Source organism: Mustela lutreola, chromosome 1, assembly GCF_030435805.1.
Source record: "Mustela lutreola isolate mMusLut2 chromosome 1, mMusLut2.pri, whole genome shotgun sequence".
Taxonomy (NCBI): domain Eukaryota; kingdom Metazoa; phylum Chordata; class Mammalia; order Carnivora; family Mustelidae; genus Mustela; species Mustela lutreola.
The window spans coordinates 72,407,898-72,434,564 of NC_081290.1; the positions used below are offsets into that span (position 1 = coordinate 72,407,898).

General features: G+C 38.7%; 1 protein-coding gene across 1 annotated transcript; it reads right to left on the reverse strand.

The window, feature by feature from the left end:
* Positions 1–9,220: 9,220 nt before the first annotated feature.
* Positions 9,221–26,663, reverse strand: RAB33B (RAB33B, member RAS oncogene family). Its single transcript, XM_059168485.1, has 2 exons — positions 26,272–26,663; positions 9,221–12,030 (listed from the first exon to the last, which is right to left on the reverse strand). Exons 1-2 carry the CDS (start codon positions 26,518–26,520, stop codon positions 11,590–11,592), a joined length of 690 nt encoding a protein of 229 aa, XP_059024468.1. The 5' UTR covers positions 26,521–26,663; the 3' UTR covers positions 9,221–11,589.
* Between the last annotated feature and the right edge of the window lie 4 nt (positions 26,664–26,667).

Consider the following 26,667-nt stretch of genomic DNA (forward strand, 5'->3'; position numbering starts at 1 on the left):
GAGAACAAAAGCCTGAAAAAACCGGTTTCCTCCCCTCCCCTTGAGGGGGGCGGGAGGACTTAACTCAGGGAACATCATTAACTGAAAACCCATGTGGCAGGCCCCTCCCCCAGAAAACCAATCAGGAAAGAAAAAAAAAAAAAAGATGACAAGAGAACCACCACTACTACTCCATAGGACAACTTTTATTTTTAACTCATTCCCACTATTCTGGTTCATTTTTTTAAAATATAATTTTTTAACCTATTTACCATCACAGTGAGATGTCCAGTACATCAAATTCCACAATAACCTTCTAGCCTGAACTTTTTGATACATACACCTGTGTTTTTCTTTTGCATTTCTATTTTTAAAATTTTTTTAAAATTTTAGTTTAGTTTAGTCTAGTTTATTCCTTTTTTATTTTTATTTTCTAATATTCATATAGAGTTAAACTTCAAGGTAATCCCCTTTCCCCAATCAATGCTACCCCTATAGGTAAACCAATTTTTAATCCCCCTTTATCTTAGGAAAGTTGAGTCCTTTAACAAAGATATCAAGATACATCCAGGAAGAATCAAAACAACTTCTTCGCCCACACTGAGAATTTATAACCACTCTCCCATTTTTTTCTTCCGCCCGTGTTTCTGTGTTTTTGTGTTTGTCCTGGTAGTATATAAATCTTATACTTGGGGTTCTTTTTGACGAGGTTCTTCCTTTATTTGCTTATATATATATATATATATTTTTTTTTTCTCTTGTCATATAGTTTTATCAGTCTTTTTGTTTGTCTGTTTTTGTTTGTATACTTCATAAATTTTACATTGGGGCCCATTTGGGCTGAACCTTCTCTTATGTCTTCCCTTTATTTCCTCTCTCTCTCTCTCTCTCTCTTTTTTCTTTTTCTTTTCTTTTTTCTCTCGTTTGGGTGGGGAATCCTGATTGCTCAGAAGTGTTCCAGGGTGCACCTTGACTGTACCACAATCGATACATCCAACTACATCCGTTCAGTCCTCTCTCACCAAAATGACTAGGAGAAGGAATGCCCAACAGAAGAAAAATACAGAGGATGGGCCTTCTGCAGCAGAGCTAACGGCTATCAACATAGACAATATGTCGGAAAGAGAATTCAGGCTAACAGTTATCCAGGCAATAGCTAGGTTGGAGAAAGCCATGGATGACCAAACGGAATTGATTAGGGCAGAACTGAAAGCGACCAGGGATGATGTTCACAATGTTAGGGCAGAACTGAAAACCACCAGGGATGAGGTTCACAATGCTCTCAATGAATTCCAATCTAATCTAAATTCTCTAAAAGCTAGGGTAACTGAGACAGAAGATAGAATTAGTGATCTGGAGGACAAACATAGAGAAAAAGGATCAGGAGGAAGCCTGGAACCAACAGCTTAGAAGCCACGAAAACAGAATCAGGGAAATAAATGATGTCATGAAACATTCCAATGTTGGAATTATTGGAATCCCTGAAGGGGAGGAGAAAGAATGAAGTCTAAAAGATATAGTGGAACAAGTTCTTCATGAAAATTTTCCCAATCTCGCGAATGGAACCAGCATTCAGGTACTAGAGGCCAAACAGTCCCCATGCAAGATTATAGATTCCAGAAAAACATCAAGGCACCTGATAGTCAAACTGAGGAATCATAATTGTAGATACAATCTCTTGAAAGCCGCTAGGACAAAGAATCTCCTTACTTACAGAAGAAAGCCCATCAGAATAATGTCAGGCCTGTCCACAGTGACCTGGAAAGCCAGAAAGGGCTGGCAAGATATATTCAGGGCACTAAATGAGAAGAACATGCAACCAAGAATACTTTATCCAGCAAGACTGACATTCAAAATGGATGGAGAAATAAAGAGTTTCCAAGACCAGCAAGGCTTAAAAGACTATGCAACCATCAAGTGGACACTGGAGGAAATATTAAGGGGAGGTTCTATAAAAGAGGAAAAATCCCAAGAATAGCATTGAACAGAAATATAGAGAAAATCTACAGAAAGAAAGACTTCAAAGGTAACACGATGTCAATAAAAACATATCTATCGATAATCACTCTCAATGTGAATGGCCTAAATGCGCCCATAAAACAACACAGGGTTGCAGATTGGATAAAACGACAGGACCCATCCATATGTTGTCTACAAGAGACCCATTTTGAACCTAAAGATACACCCAGACTGAAAGTGAAGGGATGGAGAAGCATCTTTCATGCCAATGGGCCTCAAAAGGAGGCTGGGGTAGCAATTCTCATATCAGATAAATTAGATTTTAAACTAAAGACTGTAGTCAGAGATACAGAAGGACACTACATAATTCTTAAAGGGACTATCCACCAAGATGATCTAACAATTGTAAATATCTATGCCCCCAATATGGGAGCAGCCGTTACATAAGAAAACAGTTAATCAAGGTAAAGAATCATATTGATATGAATACATTAATAGTAGGAGATCTTAACACGCTTCTCTCAGAAATAGACAGATCATCCAAGCAGAAAATCAATAAAGAAACAAGAGCATTGAATGACACATTGGACCAGATGGACCTCACAGATATATACAGAACATTCCACCCTAAAACAACAGAACACTCATTCTTCTCAAGTGCACATGGAACCTTCTCAAGAATAGACCACATACTGGGTCACAAATCAGGACTCAATCAATACTAAAAGACTGAGATTATTCTCTGCATATTCTCAGATCACAGTGCTTTGAAACTGGAGCTCAATCACAAGGAAAAGTTCGGAAGGAACTCAAACACCTGGAAGCTAAAGACCACCTTGCTTAAGAATGCTTGGATCAACCAGGATATCAAAGAAGAACTAAAACAATTCATGGAAACCAATGAGAATGAAGACACTTTGGTCCAAAACCTATGGGACACAGCAAAGGCGGTCCTAAGGGGGAAATACATAGCCATCCAAGCCTCCCTCAAAAAAATTGAAAAATCCAGAATACACCAGCTGTCTATACACCTTAAAGAACTGGAGAATCAACAACAAATCAAACCAACTCCACACATAAGAAGGGAAATAAGATTAGAGCAGAGACCAATGAGGTAGAAACCAGAGATATAGTAGAACGTATCAATGAAACTAGAAGCTGGTTTTTTGAAAGAATCAATAAGACCGATAAACCATTGGCCACACTAATCCAAAAGAAAAGAGAGAAAGCCCAAATTCATAAAATTATGAATGAAAAGGGAGAGATCACAACTAACACCAAGGAAGTAGAAACAATCATCAGAAGTTATTATCAACAGTTATATGCCAATAAGCTAAGCAACCTAGGTGAAATGGATGCATTCCTGGAAAACTATAAACTCCCAAAATTGAACCAGGAAGAAATTGATAACCTGAACAGACCAATATCTAATAACGAGATTGAAACAGTGATCAAAAACCTCCCAAAAAACAAGATCCCAGGACCTGATGAATTCCCTGGGGAATTCTACCAAACTTTCAAAGAAGAAATAACACCTATTCTCCTGAAGCTGTTTCAAAAAATTAAAGCAGAAGGAAAACTTCCAGACTCTTTCTATGAAGCCAGCATTATCCTGATCCCCAAACCAGGCAAAGACCCTACCAAAAAGGAGAATTTCAGACCAATATCACTGATGAATATGGATGCTAAGATTCTCAACAAGATCCTAGCAAACAGGATCCAACAGCACATTAAAAAGATTATCCACCATGACCAGGTGGGATTCATCCCTGGGCTACAAGCATGGTTCAACATTCACAAAACAATCAGTGTGATAGAACAAATTAATAAGAGAAGAGAGAAGAACCACATGGTCCTCTCAATTGATGCAGAAAGAGCATTTGACAATATCCAGCATCTGTTCCTGATTAAAACACTTCGAAGTATAGGGATAGAGGGAACATTCCTGAACTTCATAAAATCTTACTATGAAAGACCCACAGCAAATATCATCCTCAATGGGAAAAAGCTTGCAGCCTTCCCGTTGAGATCAGGAACACGACATAGATGCCCACTCTCACCACTCTTGTTCAACATAGTATTAGAAGTCCTAGCAACAGCAATAAGATAGCAAAGAGAAATAAAAGTATCCAAATTGGCAATGAAGAAGTCAAACTCTCTCTCTTTGCAGATGACATGATTTTTTATATGGAAAACCCAAAAGACTCCACCCCCAAACTACTAGAACTCATACAGCAATTCAGCAACGTGGCAGGATACAAAATCAATGTACAGAAATCAGTGGATTTCTTATACACTAACAATGAAAATACAGAGGAAATTAGAGAATTGATTCCATTTACTATAGCACCAAGAACCATAAGATACCTGGGAATAAACCAAACCAAAGAGGTAAAGGAACTGTACTCGAGGAACTACAGAACACTCATGAAAGAAACTGAAGAAGACACAAAAAGATGGAAGACCATTCCATGCTCTTGGATCAGAAGAATAAACATTGTTAAAATGTCTATACCGCCTAGAGCAATCTATACTTTTAATGCCATTCGGATCAAAATTCCACCAGTATTTTTCAAAGAGCTGGAGCAAATAATCCTAAAATTGGTATGGAATCATAAGAGACCCCGAATCGCTACAGAAATGTTGAAAAACAAAAATAAAACGGGGGGCATCACATTACCTGATTTCAAGCTTTACTACAAAGCTGTGATCACCAAGACAGCATGGTACTAGCATAAAAACAGACACATAGACCAGTGGAACAGAGTAGAGAGCCCAAATATGGACCCTCAACTCTATGGGCAAATAATCTTTGACAAAACAGGAAAAAATATACAGTGGGGGAAAAAAAAACAGTCTCTTCAATAAATGGTGCTGGGAAAACTGGACAGCTATATGTACATCATACAGCTTTGTGTACACCGTACACAAAGATAAACTCAAAATGGATAAAAGACCTCAACGTGAGACAGGAATCCATCAGAATCCTAGAGGAGAACATAGGCAGTAACCTCTTCGATATCAGCCACAGCAACTTCTTTCAAGATATGTCTCCAAAGGCAAAGGAAACAAAAGCGAAAATGAACTTTTGGGACTTCATCAAGATCAAAAGCTTCTGCACAGCAAAGGAAACAGTCAACAAAACAAAGAGGCAACCCATGGAATGGGAGAAGATATTTGCAAATGACAGTACAGACAAAATGTTGATACACTTCTCCAATGAAGACATACAAATGGCTATCAGACACATGAAAAAATGTTCATCACTAGCCCTCAGGGAGATTCAAATTAAAACCACATTGAGATACCACCTTACACCAGTTAGAATGGCCAAAATTAGCAAGACAGGAAACAGCACGTGTTGGAGAGGATGTGGAGAAAGGGGAACCCTCTTACACTGTTGGTGGGAATGCAAGTTGGTGCAGCCTCTTTGGAAAACAGTGTGGAGATTCCTCAAGAAATTAAAAATAGAACTTCCCTATGACCCTGCAATTGCACTACTGGGTATTTACCCTAAAGATACAGATGTAGTGAAAAGAAGGCCATCTGTACCCCAATGTTTAGAGCAGCAATGGCCACAGTCGCCAAACTGTGGAAAGAACCAAGATGCTCTTTCAACGGACGAATGGATAAGGAAGATGTGGTCCATATACACTAAGGAGTATTATGCCTCCATCAGAAAGGACGAATACCCAACTTTTGTAGCAACATGGATGGGACTGGAAGAGATTATGCTGAGTGAAATAAGTCAAGCAGAGAGAGTCAATTATCATATGCTTTCACTTATTTGTGGAGTATAACAAATAGCATGGAGGAGAAAGGGAGATGGAGAGAAGGGAGTTGAAGGAAATTGAAAGGGGAAGTGAACCATGAGAGACTAGGGACTCTGAAAAACAATCTGAGGGTTTTGAAGGGGCGGGGGGAAGGAGGTTGGGGGAACCAGGTGGTGGGTGTTGGAGAGGGCACGGATTGCATGGAGCACTGGGTGTGGTGCAAAATCAATGAATACTGTTACGCTGAAAAGAAATAAAAAATTTAAAAAAAAATAGACCTTTCAGGAAATGAGGAATATCTATATGAAAAAAAAAAATCTCTAAATGCTCCAGAGGGGTACAAAAGAACAGTGGAGTGAATGAAAAGACCCACCATGATCTTGAATAGGAAGCCTCAAAGCATAAAGACAGCTTTTCTCTTTAACCCCAACGTTGAACATGGACTTAATAAAAACATGTTGTTCTAGGCTTAAATGTTAAACCAATTTTGAAGTTCCTGTGGAAAAATAAGTAAGAACCATAAAAACTTTGGGAAAAGAGAGTAAAAACAGAACTAATCCTACCCACCAGATATAAAAGCAATAAACTATAATTATTTTAAAAAATAAAAAATAAACTAGAACTATGAAATAGCATGTGAATAGGTAGATTGCTGGGAGAGCAGAGAAAATCCAGAAATAAGTCTAAAAACATACAAAATTAAGGCAATGATCAAGTTGGCATCTCAAGTTCAAGGGGGGAAGGATGGATTATTCAAAAGATGGTGTTAGGGGGCACCTGGGTGGCTCAGTGTGTTAAGCCGCTGCCTTCGGCTCAGGTCATGATCTCAGGGTCGGGCTCTCTGCTCAGCAGGGAGCCTGCTTCCTCCTCTCTCTCTCTCTGCCTGCCTCTCTGCCTACTTGTGATCTCTTCTGTCAAATAAATAAATAAAATCTTTAAAAAAAAAAAAGATGGTGTTAGGCCAAGTAAGTGTCATCTAAAAAGAAAATTTGTGCTCATAGCTCTTATCTTTCACTGAAATAAATTTCAACTGGATCAAAGATTTATATGTGGGGGGAAAAAAAGAACAAACCATAAAAGTACTACAAGAAACTAAATGAGAATTTTTTTTTTTAGATTTGTCTATTTTTATTTTAGACAGAGAGAAAGCAAGTATGTGAGCAGGGGAAGGAGCAAGGGGAGAGGGAAGAGAGAATCCTCAGGCAGACTCCCTGCTGAGTGTGGAGCCCAAGCAGGACTCCATCCCAGGACCCTGATTATGACCTGAGGCGAAATCAAAAGTTGCACACCCAACTGACAGAGCCACCCACCTGTCCTGAGAAACCATGTGAGAATTTTTAGGTTACCTCAGAATAAGGAAGATCTTTCTAATTGTGACATAAAACTAAACTAAAATCGTAAAAAAGATCATTAGGTTTGACAAATTAAAAGCATTTTCATGCCAAAACCATTAAAAGAAGTCAATTGGCAAAGAACACAATAGAAAAAAAGATTTAAAACACCTATCACCAAAAAAAAGGTTAACTTCTCAAATATATAACGTATTCCTACAAATCAGTAAAAAGAACAAAGGTTACAGACAATTCAACAGAAAAAGAACTACAAATGACCATTAAAAAGATGCTCAACCCTAATCGCAGTAAGAGAAATGCAATTTTTCACCTACTGATTTGCAAAGATTAAAACCTTTGATAACAGACTGCACTGGTGAGAGTTTAAGGAAACAACACTCTTCGCACATTAGCACAACCTATGAGGAGGGCAATTAGAAACCCCACTGGCAAATGCACTGACCTTTCATCTAGCAACGTCACTTTTAGGAATTTGCCCTTTGGACATATTCCAGACATACACACATTTACGAAATAACTTATGTCAAAGGTTATTCATTTCAATACAGTTTGTAATAGCAGAAGACTGGAAACAACCCAAATGTCTAGCAATAGAACGCTGTCTAAATTATGGTCAGCTGAAGGAATTCCATGAGGCCTAAGAGAGAAATGATCTTACATATTTTAATATGAACTCATCTTCAGGATATACTGTTATGTACAGAAACAACAAACTCATGCTGCCGATTGTTTGCGGTGGAAGCAGCAGAGAGCTGAAAACAGCAGGGAAAGAGACTTCATTGTTTACTCATCTGTATGTGGTCCAAATACTGAACCATGTGAATATACTTCCTATACATAAATCTAGGGGGGAAAAAAAAGCCCTTGACAAATGTTTGATAAATCAGGTTATTCCTATCAATTAACTCTTGCCACACAGGCTCTAGGCAAATTGCCCTCATAAGACTTGACCAGCTTATCTTTTTTTTTTTTTAATATTTTATTTATTTATTTGACAGAGATCACAAGTAGGCAGAGAGGCAGGCAGAGAGAGGAGGAAGCAGGCTCCTTGCGGAGCAGAGAGACCGATGCAGGGCTCGATCCCAGGACCTTGGGATCATGACCTGAGGTGAAGGCAGAGTCTCTAACCCACTGAGCCACCCAGGCGCCCTTAACCAGCTTATCTTAATATCTGATTAAGAAAGCAGTCTTGGGGGGCGCCTGGGTGGCTCAGTGGGTTAAGCTGCTGCCTTCGGCTCAGGTCATGATCTCAGGGTCCTGGGATCGAGTCCCGCATAGGGCTCTCTGCTCAGCAGGGAGCCTGCTTCCCCCTCTCTCTCTGCCTGCCTCTCCATCTACTTGTGATTTCTCTCTGTCAAATAAATAATAAAAAAAAATCTTTAAAAAAAAAAAAAAAAGAAAGAAAGCAGTCTTGGGGCGCCTGGGTGGCTCAGTGGGTTAAGCCTCTGCCTTCGGCTCAGGTCATGATCTCGGGGTCCTGGGATCGAGTCCCGCATCGGGCTCTCTGCACAGCAGGAAGCCTGCTTCCCTCTCTCTCTCTCTCTGGCTGCCTCTCCATCTACTTGTGATTAATAAATAAAATCTTTAAAAAATAAATAAATAAATAAATAAAAATAAAAATAAAAAAAATAAAAAAAAGAAAGCAGTCTTTCTTGAATAATGCAATTTTGTATTTGAGCAGAAGAGTAACTTATATGTGAAATAAATGGGCTGGATAAGCAGCATCAACTTCAGGGTCCCAAGCCCCAATCCGCACTCTCCTAAAGACCCTGAATCAGTAACGAGAAGGTAGAAACTGTGATTTTAGACAACATAATTCTTTCTCTTTTTTGTCATTTATAATTATTCATTTTGTTCAACTGTTTTACTTCTGAATCTGAAGATGTCAACCATTCTTAACAGCGTTTGTTTGCCCTGAAGTACTGTTAAACAAAAAAACTGATTATTCAGCCACACAAATGAAAAATCTACCCTTATCATCTAATTATGAAATATTTAGGTGTTTTTCTGAAAAGTTCTCTAACCGCAAATGTATTTCCAAATAGATTTGTTTTTTCCTAATGTACTATACATTACCTGGAAGCCAGAGTGGAAAAAGCTTTTTTTTGTTTTACTCTGTAATCATCCTAATAACCAAACAAAGGGAATGAAACACAATTTCTTTATGGCAAAGCTGGTTTATTGAACTTCATAAGGGAAATGTTACAATGACACTATTCCACAATGAAATTATTTAACTTTAGATTTAATGAGGAAACATATTAGCAATATATTGTCAATAGAGCATCGTCATTAATAGCTAACTACATTAGATTCTGGATTAGCTCCCTTCAGGTGTTCTCAAATTAAGACTTTCCCAAAATATACCTGAAGTTTTCTGTTAAGGGTCATAATTAAAATAAATTCACAGAGGAGTTACAAAATGTGTGACTTGTGCTTTAAAAATTTATAATTATTTGTTTGATAGCCACCATTCCGGAAGTGATTTCTCAACAATGAAGTGTTTTATAAATATTTTGGAAAATATCTAAAACCTTTATCCCCATTCAACTGATAAGTGTGCTCTTTAAAAAATAAAAACATGTGTAGAAAAAAATTAAAACAGTAAATCACTACAAATGAGATACAAATATTTTAAAATTAATAAATATTAAAGTGAAAAAATAAGTTCTTTCACAGAACTATAAATGATACCTATTTTACGTTCTTATAAAAAGAAAGTTATATTATTTTTTTAACCATTATTAACAGCACTTAAAAACATAAATGTGCTTGGAAAGTTTGTAAACTTTCTTCCCACACTTGAAAATGTTTTAAAAGCAATAAACAGATTCCCTTCTTTAAAAAACTGTTACAGCCACCACAATTAGCACAGTTGTCATTGTTTTACTACAAAAATAGTTACAAATCAACAGTTTAAATTCAAACCATTTTTAATTCTAGCATGATAGGAAAAATGGATTAATCTCCCTAAACACAGACAAAGCCAACTTGTTTTTCCTTAAGCTCTAATATTTAAAACCGAATAATTATTTCCTATAATTATTTTTCAGTACTTTTAATAGCACTATCTTGTTTTTATAATTAAATTCTCCAATTAGGATCATCATGATGATTAAACAGAAATCCTAAACCAGATTAGATTACCTGATTTCCCACATTCTGAAAATATTATAAGTATAATCATCTTTTGGATTAATTATTTCCAAAATTATCAAGGGCATCAATCCATCAGAATTAGTGAATGTGCACACTTCAGTTAAAGTTCATGGCTTACATTCCATTCATGTAATAGCTTTGTATGAAAAGTTACTATTTTCTATGTGCAAAGTCTTAAGCTCAAAATAAACATATTTAGGGTATGAAACTTCTTGAACTACTCTTTACACCACTGAGGAAGAGAGACAAGGTATTTCTCAATACCTACTTTATTTTTCATACTGAGGAAGAACAGCTCGTTGTGACCATAAAATTTAAAGATTTTAAAGACTGATACACTGCAACACAATATTGTTACAGAACTATATGCAGGCTCCAAGGAATTAGAGGTATGCCTTCGGAGCCACAATTCCACATGGATGTTGATTTGTTAATTCAACCTTTAGTCGTTAAATTGACTGATGATGGGGGAGAGCAAGAGATACTATGCCAGATACACAGCTTGGAATTACTAAGAGCTAAGAACAGGTCTTAGTAGCCAGGAACCACATTTTACCTGTTTTCCCCCAAGTTATAACTTCTCCAATGCTTTCAATTGGTTTTTCACTAAATATACCAAAATAAATTATAAAGCACCTTATTATGTCACTTCATTGACATTAAAGTCAGACTTACATTTGCATATTTTAGTAGAATTTAGTAAGAAAACAATTCAAATTATTTTCCTAAAGATAACAATGACTTCTGTAGATCTGATATACTGATTCGAAATCTACACATCTGGAATCTCTGGAATCCAGTCATTCTTTATGCACTGAGAACCAAAAAATATTCTATGCCTTCTCCCCACACTGGAATTAAATACAGTTTTGGTTCTCAAATGTACCAATAATAATGCAATAAAATACATCAATAATACAAAGAAAGAATTCTAGGGAGAGGCAATACCAGTTTTGTCCTAATGAGAACACTTCCCATTCAAAGGACATACCTAGTAAGTATGTCTTAAACCCTTGATTTTTTTTTTTCAATCCCAGGAACACAGGATTATATAGTCATCTACTCCTAAAATACCAACGTGCTCTCATTTGAAGCCTCCTTCACTGGGCTCTCAATGGGAAGATATTCTGATTCATCCTACCTTCACTTCATTTTCAACCTCACGTGCAAACCAACTTTTGTCCTGTGTTGTCACAATGACAAATGTAATTAAGTAGATACAAAATACAAAAATGAGCATGACAATGATAAATAGTAAAATGTCAGGATGATCCATTATATTTGAGATTAAATCTTATGACTTATCACTGTCATACTTCAAAAGCATTTCTTTAGTCAAAATTAGATAGCAGAATAAAGACTGTTACTTAGCACCAGCATGTCATTGCAGGCTTTGGTTCAGGCTTCAGTATAATTCCGTTATCAGGGGGCTGACTAAGCATTAATGGTTTGTGGCTCTTAAGTTTATGAGCCAAGGTCATAAATATAGCTTCCACATGGTCATTATCATTGGGGTTTTTTGCAGAGGTTTCAAACAAAGGCATACTGTGTGTGTCAGCAAATTTTTGTGCCAAGTCTGTAGGTACTTGAATGGCACTTCTCAAGTCACATTTATTTCCAACAAGAATCCGTGGTATGTCACTGGCTAGCAAATGCTGTTTGCATTCTTCTATCCAAGATGGCAGGCTATGAAAACTAGCCATGTTGGTCATATCATACACGAAGACAACAGCATGGACATTTCTGTAATAGTGCTGTACCATGCTCTTCCTAAATCGTTCTTGTCCTGCTGTGTCCCATAACTGGATCTGAAAACGAAAAAAAAATAAAAAGAGAGAGAAAACTGAGAATTTCATTTCAATTATACATATTGAATATTTTAATCAATTCCACATGGTCTTTAGTACTTCTTTACTTAAATTACTTTGTTCCCATCCATAATGCCTTTTCAGTGTAATTTATGGGATCCAGACATCACGATCTTATAGTTATCTCATAATCAATACAAGTGTCGGAACAAATATTTCAATTCAGCACTTAAATTCAGTAAGTTAAATTTGTTTGGATGAAATTATACCTCAAAAACTGATTTTAAAATATTAAATTGGGGCATGTGGGTGGCTCAGTCAGTTAAGTATCTGCCTTCAGCTTGGATCATGATCACAGGTTCCTGGGATGGAGTCTCACCTCTGGCTCCCTGCTCAGGTGGAAGCCTGCTTCTCCCTTTCCCTCTTCTCATGCTCTCTCTTTCTCTCAAACAAAAAGATAAAATCTCTAAACAACAACAACAAACTATTGAAATAAATACAATAGTAAATAGAAATATATCAGGTTTTAAAAAATATGTTAAGTGTCTTTTTCTTTTTTTTTCCTTAAGATTTTATTTATTTGACAGAGAAAAAGACAGAGACAGCGAGAGAGGGAACACAAGCAGGGGGGGTGCAAGAGGGAGAAGCAGGCTTCCTGTAGAGCAGGGAGCCTGATGTGGGGCTCTATCCCAGGGCACTGGGAACCTGACCTGAGCCAAAGGCAGACGCTTAATGACTGAGACACCCAGGTGCCCCATAATTTTTTTTCTCTAAGATTTTATTTCTTTATATGACAGAGAGAGAGAGAGAGAGAGAGAGCGCACAAGCAGGGTGAGGACAGGCAAAAGGAGGGGAAATGCAGGTTCCCTACTGAGCAGGGAGCCCCATGCAGAGCTCGATCCCAGTACCCTGGAATCATGACCTGAGCATAAGGCAGACGCTTAACCAACTGACCCACCCAGGTGCCCCAATTAACTGTCTAATTCCTGTAAATCTGGATACTGGCTACTATACGCCATTCTACCTTTCACCAGACTAACTTAAAAGAGTCCACTTAAGACAGATGCTAGGAGTCATTAGGTCTAGTCCCAAACCTATATGTGTATATGCATATACACATGTATATATGTATATATAGACATTCTATGAAATCCCCCTTGAAAATCTTAAAAGGCCAGAAAAATCACTTACTTAACCTAAAAGTATCTAACAGTAAGACTATTCCAATATCCCAATATCTCCTAATTGAAATATGGGGGTTGGGGGGGGGGAGTTGAGGAAAATAATTATCTAAAACTAAATATAAGTCATGTGTTATGATTCTCTTAAAACACTGAATTACCCTGCCTTTGTTTACTTCCTAAAAAAGTTAAGTGATAAGGCAGAAAAGACTAGAGGTAGATTTGCTTAGGTATGGGGTGCCTGGGTGGTTCAGTCAGTTAAGCCACTGCCTTCCACTCAGGTCATGATCCCAGGGTCCTGAGATCCAGCCCCACATTGGGCTCTCTGCTCAGCAGGGAGCCTGCTTCTCCCGCCACCCCCCCACCCCCCACCCACCTCTCTGCCTACTTGTGATCTCTGTCTGTCAAATAAATAAATAAAATCTTTAAAAAAAAAAAGAAAAAAAGATTTGCTTAGGTAAATTTTGACCAAAAGACTTGTACTACTTATATAAATTAAGAGAAGCCTAGACTGGTGATTTTTCGCAGAATGACACAGAAGTAGAGGGAAATGAGGTGATTCTGTAGATGGCCCACAAAGAAGAATATAAGAAATAAAGTGCTCAGATTATGGCAGCACATGGTAAGTGCTCAATTAAGATGTAACAAATGAATAAATACATTTTAAAACATGTGATTAGAGATTAAAATATCACTAATCTCTTCTATGGTACCTTAACTTAAAAAATTTTTTTTAGTAATCTCTACACCCAGTGTGGGGCTTGCACTCACAACCCCAAGATCAAGAGTTGCATGCTCTTCTGACTAAGCCCACCAGGCACCCCCAAGCTACCTTAAATTTTATCAGCTCTGATTTTTTTTTTTGGTAGTTCTTTTTAAAACCAAATTTCTTCATTTTCTTAGTATTCCCCGTTCTTTTTAATTAACATAAACCAAATTTTGCTCTAGGCAGAAATATAAAATGCTATATAAACTTGATCTCTCAGGCTCTCCTGGAACTAAGGGAGGCCAAATGATGTGCAGACAGTCTTTCAATGGAGTTTTCCAGGAAAACTATGGATACGTGATTTTAAAAAGAAAGAGCATTTGGCACATGCCTTTTGTACCTCTCTCACCCTACCCTTTCTGCCCGGAATGGGATATAATAACTGGAGGTTTAGCAACCATCTTATGAGCATGAAGGAGAAGACCACACACAGGAATGGCAGAAATCTGCATAAACCTGGAATCCAACTGACAAGGTACCATCACACAGACTGCTGCCTCCTTATAACATGAGACAAAGAAAACCTTACATGGTTAAATCATAACGGAATTTCTCTTACGTGTAGCTGAATGGTATCCTAAAATTACTTACCCCGCACACTGTTTAAAATCTTTATCCCTTACACTCACATTTACTCACTAAATCACAGGTTTGGGCTCAATGCCGTCCCAAAAACCATGTCACAAAATAAATTACTATAAAATACCACTCTTGTGATGTAAGCAATACAAATGGTAAATAGGCCATAAAGACTCAATATCATATAAATCAGAGATAAAAGCAAATAAGTTGTCAGCAAGGTAAACTAAGAACTACTAACATCGAAGACTATTTAAATTAACAAATATTTAATTTATTATATATATTATATATAAATATAATAATATATATTATTACTAGCCATCATTAGCCATCAAGGAAATGCAATCAAAATAATATATAATAATATAAATATATAATATAGTATATTATATATTATAGTATAGTATAATATAGTATATTATATATTTATATATTATATTTAAATTAAATATTAATTCAATGCCTCCTATGTGCCATAGGTGACTGTTATACCTCTCGGTCTTAGCTTCTACACCAGTGAAAGTAAAATTTAGTTTCAAACCCTATAAAATAAGCACTCATAGACTAGCTACATTGAGTATGCAAAGAGCTAATACTTTATTTGAAAATACAACTTTCCTTTTTTTTTTTTTAAGATTTTATTTATTTGACAGACAGAGATCACAAGTAGGCAGAGAGGCAGGCAGAGAGAGAGGAGGAAGCAGGCTCCCCGCTGAGCAGAGAGCCCAATGCCAGGCTCAATCCCAGGACCCTGGGATCATGACCTGAGCCAAAGGCAGAGGCTTAACCCACTGAGCCACCCAGGTGCCCCACAACTTTCCTTTAAAAAAATAAAACTTTTGGGGCACCTGGGTGGCTCAGTAGGTTGAGCCTCTGTCCTCGGCTTGGGTCATGATCTCGGGGTCCTGGGACTGAGCCCCACATCGGGCTCTCTGCTCGGCAGGAAGACTGCTTCCCCCTCTCTCTCTGCCTGCCTCTCTGCCTACTTGTGCTCTCTCTGTCAAATAAATAAATAAAATCTTTTAAAAAATCTAAAAAAAAAATACAATGTTTTTATCCCTACTAACAGGTTTAGAATAAAAAAACTCAACACACAATTAAAAATGCTTCTAAAGATTGGGTCACGATCTCAGAGTCCTGGGATCGAGGCCGGGCTCTCTGCTCAGCAGGGAGCCTGCTTCTCTCTCTCTCCCTCTGCCTGCCTCTCTGCCTACTTGTGATCTCTGTCAAATAAATAAATAAAATCTAAAAGAAAGAAAAAAAAAAGATATCAAAGGATATTACACAAAGCTACAATAATCAAGACTGTGCTACTGGAATAAGATTAAAGATACAGATCAACAGAACAAAACTTAGGATCCAGAAATAAATCCATATACCTGTGGTCAACTGCTTTTCAACAAAAGAAAGAATAGTTGTTTAAACAAATGGTTCTGGCACAGCATACAAAACACAAGGTTGGACCTCCTACCTTACACCGTATATAAAAACTTACCGAAAATGGTTTAAAAAAACTAAATTTAAGAGCTGAAACTATAAAATTCTTAGAAGAAAACCTAGGGATAAATATTTGTGACAAATGGGTTAGACAATGGTTTCTAAGATACGATATTTGAAGCACAAGCAATCAAAGAACAGATAAATTGGACTTCATCAAAATTAAAAATGTTTATGTTTCAAAGAATATTATCAAGAAAGTGAAAGTCAACTTACAGAATAGGAGAAAAGAGCTGTAAATAATATCTGAGAGGGGTGTACCATCCAGAATATTTAAGACCTCTCATAACTCAATAATAAAAGGACAAATAAACCAATTTAAAAACTGGCAAAGAATCGGAATAGACATTTCTCCAAAGAAAATGTACAAATGGTCAATAAGCACATGACAAGAGACTCAACATCATTAGCCATCAAGGAAATACAAATCAAAAAAACAAATGAAATAACACTTTACACTCATATCAGGATGGCCATTAAAAAAACAAAAAAGATGGACAGTAACAAGGGTTGGTGGAGATGTAGAAAAATTGGAACCTTCATATATTGCTAGTGTGGATGTATTTTAAAATAGTACAGCCACTTTAGAAAACAGTTTGGCAGTTCCTCAAAAAGTTAATCAGTCTATGATATACCCACAAAAAGGAACAAAGTACTGATACGTGCTATAACACAGATGAACCTCTAAAATACATTAAGTGAAAGAGGCCAGACATATATTCTATGGTTCCATTTACATAAAGTATCCAAAATAGAGAAATCATAGAGATAGAACACAGATTGGGTGGTTGCCAGGGCTGGGGGATGGGGAGAAACTGCTGACTGGGGGAGGGACTTTATTTTGTGGTGATGGAAATATTTTAAAACTGGACAGAGATGTGGTTATACAACATTATGAATCTATTGAATGCTGCTGAATTGTTTACTTTAAAATAGTTCATCTTGGGGTGCATGGGTGGCTCAGCCGTTAAGCGTATGCCTTCGGCTTAGGTCATGATCCCAGGGTCCTGGGATGGAGTCCCATATTGGGCTCCCTGCTCAGTGGGAAGCCTGCTTCTCCCTCTCCCACTCCCCCTGCTTGTGTTCCTTCTTTTGCTGTGCCTCTGTCAAATAAATAAAATCTTTTTAAAAATAAAATAAAATAGTTAATCTTATGTTATCTGAAATCCACTTCCATAAATTATTTAAAAGAAACAAACAGAGTTGCTATACGACCCAGTAATTCCACTCCCAGATATGTACCTAAGAGAATCGAAAAGATATGTTCACACAAAAACTTGTACCCAAATGTTCATAGCAACAGTATTTGTAATAGCTAAAAGGTAAAAACAACCCAAATGTCCATCAACTAATAAAATGTATGTCCATATAATGGAGTATTGTTCAGCCACAAAAAGGAATGAAGTACTGATACATGCTACAACATGGATGAATCTAGAAAGTGAAGGAAGCCAGACACCACAGTCCACATACTGTAAGATTCTGTGTATATCAAATGTCCAGGATAGGCAAATCCAAGACAGAAAGTAGACCTACTGGTGGCTGCCAGGGTTGAGAAAAGGGGAGGAACAGGGAGTGACTGTTAAAATGGGCCTGGGGTTTCTTTTCGGATTTCTGGAATCAGATAGTGAGGATAGTAAATAATACACTAAACCGTGTGATTATACTAAAAACCACTAAATTGTATATTTTAAAAGGGAAAATCTTATGACATGTAAATTAAGTTTTTTAGAGTGACCAAAAAACCCAGAACAAAACCCACTCCATGCTATATCTTTAACATTTAGAAAGATATTTGGGGAATAATTTGAATGACATATAAAAGCTGTCCAAAGAAAGTGGACCTGATCTTTTCTCTTTTAAAAAGATTTCCTGTAGCTCAGGTACTCAAAAACCATTTCATCAATGAAAAATGATTTTAAAGGGTTTAAGCAAAGAATCTTTGTAAGTTAAAAATAAATAAATGAAAAGCACACCAGGAAATAATACCAAATAACCATGCTATCTTTAAAGCAATTTCTCCCTTTATTTCTACTTTTGTTTTCCATAACAACCAACCACTTTTTTTTTTTTTTAAGATTTTATTTATTTGACAGAGAGAGATCACAAGTAGGCAGAAAGGCAGGCAGAGACAGAGAGAGGGGGAAGCAGGCTCCCTCCTGAGCAGAGAGGCCGATGTGGGGCTCGATCCCAGGACCCTGGGATTATGACCTGAGGCGAAGGCAGAGGCCTTAACCCACTGAGCCACCCACGTGCCCCACCAACCACTTTTTCTATAAAAACAAACTAAACTTTAAAACAAATAATAATTACCCAGAATTTAGACCTGCCTCAAAGAACTATGAAAGTCCTCAATAAAAGTGGTGATGATGAGGCTGCTTATCCCTAAGAAAACCATTTGTTTGTTTTAGGATGGGAGAGACTCAATAATACTTGGATTTCCATCAATCCTGTTCAGAATAATGCATTCTACCCTATCAAGACTTTCAGGAAACAAGAGGTTTGAAATAGTAACTCTCACACTTCACCGGCAAGCCATAAAAGTAATTACTAAGTTAAAGAGGCATTTACACAGGAGTGTTTATTTACTTTATTTAAAGATTATATTTATTTGTCAGGGGGCGAGGGGACGGGGTAGAGCACAAGCAGGGGGAGAAGCAGGCAGAGAGAGGAGCAGGCTCCCCACTGAGCAAGGAGCCTGATAGAGACTGGATCCCAGGGATCATGACTTGAGGTGAAGGCTGACGCTTAACGGACTGAGCCACCTAGGCATCCCCCAAAGGGGTATTTTAAAAGAACCTTCAAAATTTCACTGACAGAATTGTTGAAACAGCGAAGGCTCAGGCAAAGGCACACCACCTTGCTGTCTGCAACCTTCAGGCCTGCATGGGACACTTGCAAGGGCAAGGGGACTGGGATGAGCAAAGAGAGACTCTGCAAAGAAAGGATAGGACAAATGATAAACACTGTCAGCCATAAAAGGCAAGAGGAAACTTTGACTAAAAGAGAGACAGGCATAGGGAGATACTCAGTGGAGAACCCCATGACAGTTTAGAAAAGTCTTGAGGTTTAGCTATGAGTAGAGTGATACACAGTGCTTTAAAAAGGAGAATAACACTTTGGAACCTAAGGAAGTGACATGCCTTTGTTTGGTTAAATTAGGAAATATTTTCAGAGTAATTTTCCCAATTTAATAATGTTTTACGAAAAATGGCTAATGCATGCTCCCACAGATATTACTCCCACTTTACACATTATAAGGACAATGTAAAATATACTTTAATAATATTTCACAAATCTCTATTCTAAATTCTAGTACAAAGTTCAAACAAAAATGGCAACCTATCTCTTTGCTCAATCCCAACAGTAGAGTCTTACTGTTGATGAAATTTCTTTTAGTAGTTTTATGACCAAAATGAAAAATTATCTGGCTAAAATGACTTAATACTGTTTTTGCTTGACTGAAAACGATAAAGGTATTAACCCAAATAATCTTCCTTCTTTGATCAGCTATCAAACTTCCATTAGTTTCCATTATCACCTCAATTCTGGATTTTACCAGAGTAGCCTACCAACTGATGTCCTTGTTTTCCACACATTCAACGTGTATCCCCTAAGTACTACCTAGTTTAGAAACCTAAACTAGAAACTAAAGCTAGATACTCAGTGAAGTCTATGGCATTACTAGACATGGATCCTGCTCGGAGTAAGATCGAAGAAGACTTAATAAAAGAGACAGAGACATCTAAATAGTACAGTGAGTTAAGAGATCATTTAAAGGCTCAGGTAGGTGCTGAAGGGAGTTGACAGAAAGAAGAAATAGAATGGAGAAGGAGGGATGGGGTGTTTTTGATAGACACACTAAGTTTAATAGGGAAGAATTACATGTGCTGAAATACGAGCAGAGGAAATATTCCAGGCAGAGCAGGGTATGCAAGGGGAAACACAGGGATCGGCAAATAAGCAGCTAGACTATAGGGTACCTGAAGGAAAGTAATGGGGGAAAAAAGTCTGAAAAGCAGTCTGGAGCAAGATAAAGGAAGTCCTACATTAATTTTTTAAAATTGGAATTTTATAATATAATGGAGAACTATCCAAGACATCTGAGGCAGGATACATTAATCTCCCTTAAATGCAACACTAATCTGGCATTTTGGCAACAATGTACAAAACAGGCTCACTGAGAACTAGGGATGAGAGATGAGTTGAGTTGCTGCAACAGTTCACAGGGAGGTAAGAAAGACCTGACCTAGGATTTTCAACAAAGGGTGGATGAGAGAATCATGCATGTCATGCATGTAGAGAACCGGCTGAAGTTAGGTACAAAAAAGAGAGGAATGAGGCCTTGAGGAAAAGGATGCCATCATGACAACCTAGGTGATGTGGGGAGAAACAGGAACAGCAGATTTGCCAAGGAAGATGAACTCACCTCAGACATTCAAGGCAAAGGAGGGATAATCCAAATAGCCATGTCTAGACGACAGTAGGAAATTCAGAGTGAGATGAGGAGAGAGGCAGGCTAAACAAAGATTTAAAAGTTATCTTCGTGGATTGACAGCTGACAACAGTCAAATGACTACCAAGGGAGAGAAAGTTGATAGAAAACCAGGTCACGGGGTAGACTGAATCTCACTCCAGATGCATCCTCTATTGCTGCCACATTTATCTTCCGAAAACACTGGGGACTTTTCACCATGCATACAAAATGAAGCCTAGACTCTTTAGCTTTGTGTTTTAGACTCCTCCCAAATGTTGCTACCAACACCTTCACATTCTTCCCACTTGCCACCTTACTATAGAACCTCTGATCCTGATGGAGCATCCTGCCGATGGTCCTCTTCAGAAAAGCCCCCTCAGCTCTGCCCTCCCTCTGTGAAACCTCATCTAGCACTCCAAACACAAATGATTCCTCCACCCACATCCAAACAGTAACTTGGCACTCATTCATCGCCTGGTTCTGCTGGTCATCTTTTTAGGTACATACCTCTTCTTCCAATCTGGGAGATCTATGCACTGTATCAGGGTCAAATCTATGCCCTATATCTATGCACAAAATCTATGCACTATATCAGGGTCAGCAAACTTTTTCTGTAAAGAGTGAATATCTTGGGCTCTGTGGGCCTAACAGTGTCACAACTACTCAGTTCTTGCCACTGTAATGCAAAAGCAAACACAATATGTGAATACAGGAACACAGTTGTGTTTCAATACTTCATTTATAAACACTCAAATATGAATTTCACATAACTTTCACCTGTCATGAAACCATACTCTTACAATTTTCCTCCCACCATTTAAAAAAGTAAAAATAACTTTTAGCTTGCTGGCCACACAAAAGCAGACAGCAGGCCATATTCGGCCCTCAAGCATGGTTTGCCAACCCCTATGATATATCATAGTTCTTTGTGACTAACAAAAATGTCATCTTTCTTGCAATTACTCATTAAATACTTGTTTTAACAACAGGGGAAGAGGTGTCCTGATTATGTTCCTTTAGTTAATATTAACATCTTGTATTTAACATGGCAAAACGTCATACTTCTATAATTGATAAACCATCCCAATGTTCAAATAGAAACTGCTGACCCCTAATGAGAAGATAGATTAAATGCAACATGAGGCTTTAATTATTCTGTTGGTGTCTGCCATTGTAAATGCTTGTATGAAAAGAACAGAGCTAGTTATGATGGGGATACACATACAAGGAAGGAGCATAAGGATTAGGTTGAGATTCTTAATTTAAAAATCAAATGTGTTTTTATTTAAAGAACTCATTTTATAATTTTATTCAACTTCCAAAATTCTGCAAACAAGATTTTCCTTTTTCAACCATACATACATAGTACTTAGGAAAAAGCGAACAAATATAGACTTTGCTACATTTCATAAAACATTTTAACTGATTCTGAAAGGGCACTGCCCTAAGGCATACTTTTAAAAAACCTCCAGTCCACAATTAAAAAAATTTAACACGAGGTACCAGTTAAGTGTTTGACTCTTGATTTTGGCTCAGGTCATGATCTTGAGGTGGTGGGACAGAGCCCCACGTCAGGGTCCCCACTCAGTAGGGAGTCTGCTTGAGTCTCTCTCCCTCTGCCCCTTCCCCTCACTCACGTGGGTGTGCACACATGTACTCTCTCTCTCTCAAATAAATAAATCTTTAAAAAAATATATTTAACACATCTCACTTTTACCAAACAAATAAAAATGTCTAGAATGTCATATTATTAGTAAAGAAACATAATGTTTTAGCTTTCACTTTAAGATGAAAGATGAAAAGACATGTCATTTCAGAATAGGCTAAAAATTTTCCGAAGAAAAAATATGTATGACCATTTGAGCAGCACTTAAGATGTATTACAGGTTAACAACAAAAAAGCAGAATCAGGACATGGAATAAAGCTCTTCTACATTCACTTCAATTGTTTTTTAAGACACTAAAAAAGTTTTGTTTTTGTTTTTGTTTTTGTTTTTAAGATTTCACTTGCTTATTAGAGAGAGAAGAAGCAAGCATGCATACTCAGGGAAGAGGCAGAGGAAGCAGCAGCAGCAAACTCCCTGCTCAGCAGGGAGCCTGACTGGGCTGGGGGGGTGGAGCTTGATCCCAAGACCCTGAGATCATGACCTGAGCCAAAGGCAGAGACTTAACCAACTGAACCACTCAGGTACCCCTAAAAATAGTAAAAAAAAAAAAAAATGTTCTGGGGCGCTTGGGTGGCTCAGTCAGTTAAGCATCCCACTCTTGATTTCTTTTTTTTTTTTTTTAAGATTTTATTTATTTATTTATTTGACAGACAGAGATCACAAGTAGGCAGAGGCAGGCAGAGAGAGAGGAGGAAGCAGGCTCCCCGCTGAGCAGAGAACCTGATGTGGGGCTCGATCCCAGGACCCTGAGATCATGACCTGAGCAGAAGGCAGCGGCTTAACCCACTGAGCCACCCAGGCACCCCCCACTCTTGATTTCTGCTCAGGTCATGATCTCAGGGTCCTAAGACCAAGCCCCATGAGGACTCCTTGCTCAGTGGGGAGTCTACTTGAGGTTCTCTCCCTCCCCTTCTGTCCCTCTCCCCACTCACTCTCAAATAAATAAACCTTTTTTTTTTAAAGTCCAATGTATAATGTATGGGGATACACATATTTTGAAATGTCTTTTGTTTCTTAAAACTTTGTGAAAGCAAATGTCCAAAATAGTTCTATCTTTTTCTACTACAGAAATCTCAGAATATTTCTGTTACAGTCTTTTCAACCATAACAAAAATCTTTCAAGTCTTAAAAGTTGGAGGTAGAAGTCAATGGCTAAGGCCTTCAAAGAAAAAGAAACTCAGTATCCAGGTCTCCCCCAACCAAACAGGTTAGGCTAAAGCTCAGGAGGAATAATCCCCCCAAAAAATGTTTTCTCCTTACTGCTCTCAATCAGAAGAATGAGCTCTGTGCTCCCAGATTCATCACATTTATGGCTTTTGGTTTACTTATCATTGCCAGCACTTATTCCAGTAGTTAAGTATTCAGCTTAGACAATGGACACGTTTTATATTTTTTAAGTGTCTCTTAAATTTGCAACTGATTTATCTGAGATGTTCAAGTACAAATGGCAAGCCATAAGTAGGTAAAGGAGGAAAATCCTAACTCCTCTCCTGCCTCTATTCCCTCTACTTATTTCTTTAAAATCATGCTTTTGGGGGTAATTTCTCTCACCTTAACCAGTCTGCTTATGCCCTACTTTATCTGTGCTTCATGCTTTAAGTGCACAGCCACAGAAGTGGTGCCGTCATAGAGGAGTAATGATGTTAAGCTACTAAGGAAGAAGAATTTTCTTAAGATTACCAATTATGAACCAGTTGTTACACATATGTTCTCATATAATCCTCGCACCTAATCTCATGTGGTATTATCACCCAATTATCCCAACTGAATCCCAATATGAATCCCAATTCATTACCATCTGAAAATACGGTATTTTCAGAAAAGAAAATGGACCCTGAAAGATTGAAGAACCTGCCTTAGGACTAGAGTAACTGACTACCCCAGTCTGCCTGAGATTGAAGGGGTTCCTGGGATGCAGGACTTCCAGTTTTAAAACTGGGCAAGTCTTGAGGTGCCTGAGTGGCTCAGTCAGTTAAGTGTCTGCCTTTGGCTCCAGTCAGGACCCCAAAGTCCTGGGATCGTGCCCCACATCTGGCTCCCTGCTCCTTTTCCATCTCCCTCTGCCTGCCACTCCCCCTGCTTGTACTCTCTCTCTGTCAAGTAAATAAATAAAATCTTTTAAAAAAAATAAAATAAAACTGGGAACGTTTGGGCAAAATTGGTCACCCATCTAAATACACATAGTCCATCCTTACCCTTTCATAGGTTCAAATTTGGGCCAAGTCAGTTGGGCTCCAAAGCCCATGCACTCTTTCCCAGGACTCCTGCTTTTCCCAAACTAACCTCCTCCTGAAACCTCAGAAGCCCCATTATTTTCCTCACCCTCAGGATTCTGCGCCTAACCTAATTCTGATGAAAAAGATTTAGTCTTTTCTTATTCTGTCTTTTCCTCTGTAGTATATATAGATCTTTCTTAACTCCCTAATACAGAGTACCCAAAAGACCACCACAGGCAGCCTGAATGGAATGATAAAAGATTAAAATAAAAACTAAAAGGCAAGGGGCGCCTGAGTGGCTCAGTGGGTTATGCCGCTGCCTTTGGCTTGGGTCAGGATCTCAGGGTCCTGGGATCGAGTCCCGCATTGGGCTCTCTGCTCAGCAGGGAGCCTGCTTCCCTCTCTCTCTCTCTCTGCCTGCTTCTCCATCTACTTGTGATTTCTCTCTGTCAAATAAATAAATAAAATCTTTAAAAAAAAAAAAAACAACTAAAACGCAAAAGGGCCTATAGAGGGCTGATTCTTTTCAACCCTATTTTTCCTTTACATCATTAGCATTTAAAGCCCTCTGGGGAGCGGGGTGGTGGTGAAGGGCAGCTGTTGAAGAACTAAAAAAATAAATTGTTCTTGCCTCAAGGATGTGAAGGGAGGAATGAAAAAATGAGTCTGCTCCCCCCACCATGGGACTGAGGTAAAGATACATACTAATTTGAGCAAAAAAATAAACAGTATAAGGAAGGCATAGCTTTTTCCTGGGTTCTGCATGTTTTAAGGGGTGGTATTAGCCCGTGGCTGCAGACTCAGTGGTGGTCTGGAATGAAGAAGTGTATACCAGCAGAAGGTTTCAGCCCTGTCACTGATCCTCATTTTCCAATGCACCCATTCCAATCCCTCAGAACCCTAATCTTGGCCTTGGGCCTACTCCCTTCTCCAATATAAGTGCCTCCCTAATCTCCAGAGCCACCAATAAGAATTAAGAATTGGGGGGGCGCCTGGGTGGCTCAGTGGATTAAGACGCTGCCTTTGGCTCAGGTCATGATCTCAGGTTCCTGGGATCGAGTCCCGCATAGGGCTCTCTGCTCAGCAGGGAGCCTGCTTCCCTCTCTCTCTCTCTCTCTGGCTGCCTCTCTGTCTACTTGTGATTTCTCTCTGTCAAATAAATAAATAGATAAATAAAATCTTAAAAAAAAAAAAAAAAGAATTGGGAGAGGGTGGTACTAAGAATGTGTTTTCTGGCAAACCAAGTAGGAACTATTGTGTATAGAATGGTTCTGCAGGAAAATAGACTTTTCTCAACAACTCAATGTCAGATTGAAACTTCTGAAGCAAACTGCACGCCAGAGAACACCTAATCACTTCCTCAAAGGCAGTAAGGCTTTACTGCCACCATATCTGAGACAGTGCTCAGACAACTGTTTTAATATACAATATTTATTAAATGTTTTCCATGCCTGAGAAATTTCACTGTTTTTCCTTCAGCCTTACTTCCCTGCCTCCCAGCACATGAGACCCTGCCAACGAGTCAACGGATACTTTCTACACTCTCTGCTAGTCAAAGTGTGATTCTCGGACTAGTTGCATCTGCATCACCGGCGGCTTTACTAAATCAGAATCTGCATTTAAAAAAAACAAAAACCAAGTTGGCCGGGTAAATCGCGGGACATTCAAGTTTGTGGAGCACTGCCTTCTAAGTTTTATATATATAAATCCTTCCGAGCCCCAGCTCCAATCTCTACATCAGCTTGAGAAAAGATGGCATGCACACGTTGCACATGGCCAGCGATCAACCCCCGGTGGGGTCGGAACCTGTCACCCCAAGGCATCCTTCCTCCCTGACACTGCCCCCTCCGCTCACCTTGATGCGCTCCCCATCTATCTCCACCGCACGTTCTCGGAAATCCACCCCGATGGTAGCCTCGGTGCGGTCGGGGAAACGGCCGGCGCAGAAGCGGTAGGTCAGGCACGTCTTGCCCACGTTGGAGTCGCCGATCACGATTATCTTGAAGATACGGGAGCGAGCCGGAGGCAGGAACACTGAACCCCCAGACACGGCACCGCTGGACGAGAAGCTCGCCTCCAGAGACGACTCCATCTCCGAAGCCATTCTCCGGACCCGCCCCGAACTGAGGCGGAGGAAAGCAGACGCAGAAAGACAGAATACGCCACCTCGAGCGTGGGCGCCCCGTGTGCGGGCTCGGAAGCGTAACGTCGCAGGAGCCACCGCCCTCCGGCCCCGCAGCGCGCGTGCGCA

Bases quoted from the DNA above. Each gene is read 5' to 3' on its own strand.
- RAB33B (XM_059168485.1), bottom strand. From the start codon at position 26,520: ATGGCTTCGGAGATGGAGTCGTCTCTGGAGGCGAGCTTCTCGTCCAGC. The intron at 12,031-26,271 runs GTGAGCGGAGGG...TTTCGTTTTCAG, and splicing joins TAGATGGGGAGCGCATCAAG to ATCCAGTTATGGGACACAGC.